At 43.8% G+C, this 6,149-nt stretch overlaps 1 protein-coding gene across 1 annotated transcript in view; it reads right to left on the reverse strand.

Annotated features, from left to right (window-relative positions):
- PDZRN4 (PDZ domain containing ring finger 4) overlaps positions 1-816 on the reverse strand; it is a 413,438-nt gene extending 412,622 nt beyond the window's left edge. The window contains exon 1 of the mRNA XM_030939208.1: positions 31-816. Coding sequence (XP_030795068.1) covers positions 31-678 — 648 coding nt within the window. The 5' untranslated portion in view covers positions 679-816. The remainder of the gene's footprint in view (positions 1-30) is intronic.
- Between the last annotated feature and the right edge of the window lie 5,333 nt (positions 817-6,149).

The raw sequence follows: 6,149 nt of genomic DNA on the forward strand, positions 1-6,149 counted from the left end.
TGCCCACGGTGCCCACCTCCCTTTGCTTACCCTGCAGTGGCCGCCACCCAGGTCGCCGGCGAAGTTACGGACGTGAGCCATGTATTGGGTGAACTTCTCCTGGTACCTGCGCGCCGTGAGCTGCACCTCGCCCTGCAGCGCCCAGAGCTGCGCTAGCAGCTCCTTCTCGCGCCGCCTCCAGGCGAGGACCCGAGGCCTGGGCCCCCGCCCGCGGCCACAGCGGCAGCCCGGCGGCCCCCCGCGCGCGCCCCCGCCCCGGCCAGCCCCGGGTGCCGGACTGCAGCCCCCCCGCGCGGGCACTTCCCCGCCGCCCAGCCCCGAAGCGCAGCCCGGGCGGCTGTGAAGGCGGCGGGCAGGGCCGAAGTCGCAGTGCTGGACGTGCGCCTCCAGCTCCTGCAGCCTGACCGAGTGGCCACAGCCGCGGGCGCGGTAGTCGCACAGGACGCGCAGCTTCTGGATGAGGCTGCGTAGCGGCAGCACCCGGTACAGCTCGCCGGGCGCCAAGGGCTGGCACTGCAGCGGGCACCGGCGCCGCCCCACCGCCCAGGGCAGCAGGCAGCTGGCGCAAAAGACATGCCCGCACGGCGTGCACAGGGGCTCTTCAAGCACCTGACCGCACAGCTTACACTCCAGAGCCGGGTCCACTGCTTCCGCGAAGCGCTCCAGGGCAAAGCCCATGTTAGGGATGGGGAAGAAAGGGGGAGTGAAAGCAGAGTCCGTCTTCTCCGAGCCCCCCTGCCTTCCCCGGGCCACCCCCGGGGCAGCCGCCTCGCGGCGTCGGCAGTGGCTAGTCGGAGAGAGGTGGCGGGTGGGAGCTGTGATCTCTGAGTTTGTTTGGCTTGAAGTTTTCAGGCTCCTGCTAGGTCCCCTGACTTCGCCCGTATTGACGCTAATAGAAGTAACCTCCAGGGACCCCCGCCTCCTTCGCTGCCCTGCGATTTATGTTCTTTCAAATTTTGGCCGCCAGCTTACAATGGTCCTTGGGAACACTGTGCTCTCCTTTGCCTGAACAGTGGACTTCAAGCATCGAGGCTCCTCTCCCTGGGTAGGGCTGATGATGGGTACAGCGCTAATGTTGAGAAACAACTTTTAAATCCACCACAATGTAAGCTTCGGGAGAGCAGAATCTTTTTGTCCGTCTGGTTTTCCGCTGAATGCTCATGGCCCGCCCGGCGTCAAATCTATCTCCAATATGTTTGAAATAGAAGCACTTTTGTTTCTTTCACATCAAAACTACAAAATCAAAAGTTAGGAAACTGTTACTTTAGAAAATCACTATTAGGAAAATAACACTAGGAAATCCACAGAGCCAGGCTTCTCAAACCATGATCCAGAAATCAGGTGAGTTAGAAAGGCGCGATCCTAGACCTAGCAGCAAACATGGGGTAAAAGCCAAGCGCCCGCCTCAGGACACTGCCTTCTTAAGGAGCCCCTGAACAGCCATGCAAGGCCTGCTCCCGAGTGAGGAAGCTGGGATTCTGAGTCTGACTCCAGGTTCACTTGCCACAGCATCCATCTTCTACTTCCACAGGCGTTTTACTACTGGGGACGGGAATATGATCATTTGGGAACCTGGAAGGGAAAATTAAAGGGAAGGATGATGAAAGAAAGCAGTGAAATAACATATAAATAAAATCTTAGTGGCTGCTTCCTTCTACTTACCCTGAATGAACCCTTTGGATCCAAATTGCCTCCCCTCCCAGTTTGACTCTTCAAATTGTGTAGCATGACAAGCCGTCCTGAAAATACGCAGTAGGGCGTCATTCCAAACCCTTCTTACTCCACTTCCTTTACCATCTTCTGAATCTTAGGAATGCAAAGAGATCCTTTCACCTGGCTGCATATTACTTACTGCCATTATCCTGAAGCTGCTACCAGATGCTTGGGTGGGTTTTATAAATTCATCATTGATGATTCCTTGCTGCCAGTTGAGCCTTGTTCCTGGAAAGCTTGTACTTCTCTGTGACACCAAATGGCATCAGTTGGAATTGATGAGAACAGCTCCAGACTTTGTCTTTTAAGTCCTTGGAGCTAACTGAAGAATTAGCGAAGACTAATAATAGAGGTTAATAACCTTCTGAGCCTTCTTTCCTTATGAAAGATGAGATTTTCTTAGCTGTTCAATAACCAGTGAGGATTGGTGTGCTAGATGTTTAATATGCTTTTAAACTCTTTTTCAAAATAAGATGCTGTATTTCTCATTTAATACATATAGATTCATATGTGATAAAGTAACATTTGCCACTATGTTCTGAATTTCCCCCGTCTTTTGACCTGTCTTGCTACAAATAAATAGGCAAACAATAAATTTCTGATTAAATAAGAAATCATTTAACATTAACAGCATGAAAATATTTTTGTGAATTGCATAAACTAGAGATGCATGTTCTAGAATTTATTCAAATACTTCTGGGCAGGAGAAATCCATTCCTTTTTTTGCTACAGAAAAAGTTGTGACTTACAGCTATAAACAGTTATAGTTATAACCGTGCATATACAGTTATAGCTATAGCTTGACATTTATTGGTTTTACAGTAAACACAATGACACCGACAGCATTTTTAAAAAGAGAGAGAAGAGATGGAATCCAAAAATATTCCATTGAGACATGAGACTGTTAGGACCATGAGACTTCAGTTACTTGAAAAAAAAAAGTTCATATGATGTCCTTGGTATACCCATGCAATTCCTACAGGAAAAGTAAGGAGTGTGAGCAAATTATAGTCTGAGTAATATAACATTTTTATTATAAAAGAAAAGCAGTTGTCAAAAAGCAGATGTCAAAAGTTGTCCACAGAGAATAACAAGTTCAAAAATGAGGACATGTAAAGTGAAACTAAGTAATGAAGTAGGCCAAACAGAACAGGCAAATCTTTTACATAATCAAACAAAAGCCTGAGCACTTCCAAAAGAGCTAAGTACAAGGGAAGAACGTGACAAGAATTGAACTCTAAGGGAATGGACACACCCAAGTGAACCTCATAAACTTTTGCCATCTGGAAACATTGTGGCACAAGTCTGTGACATCAGTTGAGTCAGATAGTCTCCTTTCACTTCCCAGACTGTAAAATATTCTTCTACATATTAGCAAAATTGTAATATCGCTGAAAAGCTTGAGTGAGCTAGGAACATGGAGCCTAATTAAATGGAAGTAATTAGCTTGAGTAAACAAAGAAAGCACTTGAAATGAGTTTAAAATATGCACAAATATTTCAGCAAAACAGACCCAACAATATTTAAATAAATACCTTTTGGCAAATTAGACAAATTAACACCTTGCATCTTTAGCTTGGGCATACCCTTATGTGTTCGCTGATCATAATACTCTATCTTTTAAACATCCCTAGATAGTGAAAATTGCAGGCTGAATACTAACACTGGGGGAAGAGCTGAAAGGAAAGCCACTGTCTTCTTGTTGGGCAAGGCCAACTTCTAGCTGTGTTACACATTGTAGCCAAAACCAAACCTGTTACATTTCTCATAACCTTTCATTCAGCCTGGACCTGAGAATGTGCTTTGCCAACCAAGAAACAAAGGAAAGACTACAAATTCACTTAGCTTATTTCCAAGCCAAGAACCAAGGCTTGATTCAAATTATCTTTAAGCAGCAGTTTGAGAGGCCAAGGTAGGTGGATCACTTGAGGCTGGGAGTTCAAAACCAGCCTAGCCAGCATGGTGAAACCCCATCTCTACTAAAAATATATTTTAAAAAATTAGCCTGGCATGGTGGCAGGTGCCTGTAATCCCAGCTACTCGGGAGGCTGAGGCAGGAGAATCACTTGAACCTAGGAGGTGGAAGTTGTAGTGAGCTGAGATCGCATCATTGCACTCCAGCCTGGGCAACAAGAGTGAAACTCTACCTCAAGGAAAAAATAAATAAAATAAAATAAAAGCTTTAAGCAATTGGTTGAGTATTTTCAGCTTAGTAACTAGTTTTTGCTTCAATCGGCTATCAGCGGTCGTATATTCACGAAAAGAGATTAAAACATTGACTTGCTAAATTATTTGGGCCAATTCCGAGTGCAGTAATGAAACTGGGATGTGCCTTGGGTGTTTCCAGTGAGAAGAGTCAGGGTTCCATCCCAGCTCTGAGTCATACCTACTTCCAAGAATGAATCTAGGAGGTATTGGCTGTTGAGTCAAATGCTAAAATTCTTAAAATAAAATGCTGTATTCTAAGACTCAAAAATGATGAATGGAGAGGTAAAATGTGAAAGGGAAAGAGTTTTTTCACCTCATGCACAGATAATGCTTTGTCAAAACCAACTCATTTTTGACTCTTTTTCATCTTTTATGGATTCAATTAAGGGCCATGAAGTTGGAAAGGTTGGGGGAATTTTTCAAAGAATAGGACCTTAAATCATTTATTTTATATATGTTCATATAGCATAAGTTAGTACTTTAAATATAACAACAGTTTTTCAATTCTCTGTTATATAAACTTTCTCATAAAGAAAATTTCATTATCTATGTTTCTCTTTTCTCAATTCCCTGGTCATTTATCACAAATTAGTACTATTTCTATAATTATCCCAAGTGCTCTAAATGTAACCTGTAACTATGTAAAATTACTCTGGTAGCTGAGGCAAAAGTACTTAGCCACTGCAGGTCAAAATAGTTCCTGTGGAATACATTCATCTGTGTTGAAGTTAACAGACTTTGTTCTTATCTTGATAATTTTTCCATCATAATCTAGGATCGGATTTGCGCCTAGTAGCATAATGACTATGTTTGTAATGCATGAGATAATAACAAGGTCTCTTTGACAGTACAGAAAAATTCCAAACTTGATAAGAACAATAAAAGATACTTTGAAGTTGAGTTAGTTGAAAGTTCATTAAAAATGAGGCAGATTTTTTTGTTTTTTTACAAAAGTAGGCTGATAAACATTATGTTAGAGAAGTGATACATTTTGGATATGTTTTACTCTGAATAATACCGAATCAGTTAAATCCAGAGAACACAGAGCAGTATCAATTCTTATAATTCTTGTCTGTTGACACTTAATCCATTAGGAGTTATTTGCTCTTATCTTGCTTTCCTGATATGTTGGGGTCCGCGTGTTTCCTAAACAAAGAAATTTGTTTGACTTGTGTTGTCTTGTGTGTTCATTCCTTTGTTTAGGAAACACGCGGACCCCAACATCTGGAGCAGCGAGCAGGGTCCGTGGCTCCACGAGAGCAAGGAACTGGAGGGGTAACACCCCGGGCAGGTAAATAAATGAAGGGGGATCCACGGGAAAGTTATGAGGAATTCTACCTCTCTGGCCTCTGAACATTTGCGATTACTCCAGGGACTGTTGATGTCTATAGGAGTAGAAGTTAGTTAAAGAACATAAGACTTTGAAGCGATTGTTTGCCCATGTTGAACAACATTGTTATTGGTTTCAATATCAAACCAAAGTGCAATTAATCGAAAGGAATGGTTACAAGTGGTTAAAGTCGTGCGTCGAGCTCATCAGTGAGGGCAAACGATGCCTCTGACTTTGTGGATTTTGTGTAGTTCCATTACTCAGGCATTAGAGTTACTTGAAACTGACTCAGAGCGTGGCGATACTGCCACAGGAGGTGAGGCATCTGAAGCTTTAGAGAGGAATGATCCTAGAGAGAAACATATTTAGGCCCTGGTTGCTGAGGACAAGGAATTGGAAGAAGAGCTAATGCCTCCTTCATCTGAAGGAAATTCTGATTTGCAGCGTATTTTAGAGATGTTGCAACAGTTGTTAAAATTGCAAGGTGCCGCTGCTCCTGTTTCTCCTATCTCTCCGCCACGAGCCTTCCCTGTTACCTTGAAAAAGATTTCCCTTTGCCTCCACCTCCAACCTCTTTGCCTATGTCAGGTCAGGTTTTCTCTGTGCCTTTTCCTCCTGTAGGAGAAAAGAAGGAATCGAAGGAAATGGATGATTTCGAGGAATTAAATGTATTGCCAATAACACAGGCTGCTTTCGGCCCCAATGCTCAGTTCCCAAACGGTGGCCAGAATGTGACTTTTACAGCCCTACAATTTAAATTTTTGAAAGAAATGAAAGCTGCAATTTCTAATTATGGACCTCAGTCACCGTTTGTTCTTGGCCTTCTCGATTCCTTCTCTTCAGAACATATGATGATTCCTATTGACTGGGAAACGTTGGGACAGGCTGTCCTTGATCA

The sequence above is a fragment of the Rhinopithecus roxellana genome, chromosome 10, assembly GCF_007565055.1.
Source record: "Rhinopithecus roxellana isolate Shanxi Qingling chromosome 10, ASM756505v1, whole genome shotgun sequence".
NCBI classification, from domain to species: Eukaryota; Metazoa; Chordata; class Mammalia; order Primates; family Cercopithecidae; genus Rhinopithecus; species Rhinopithecus roxellana.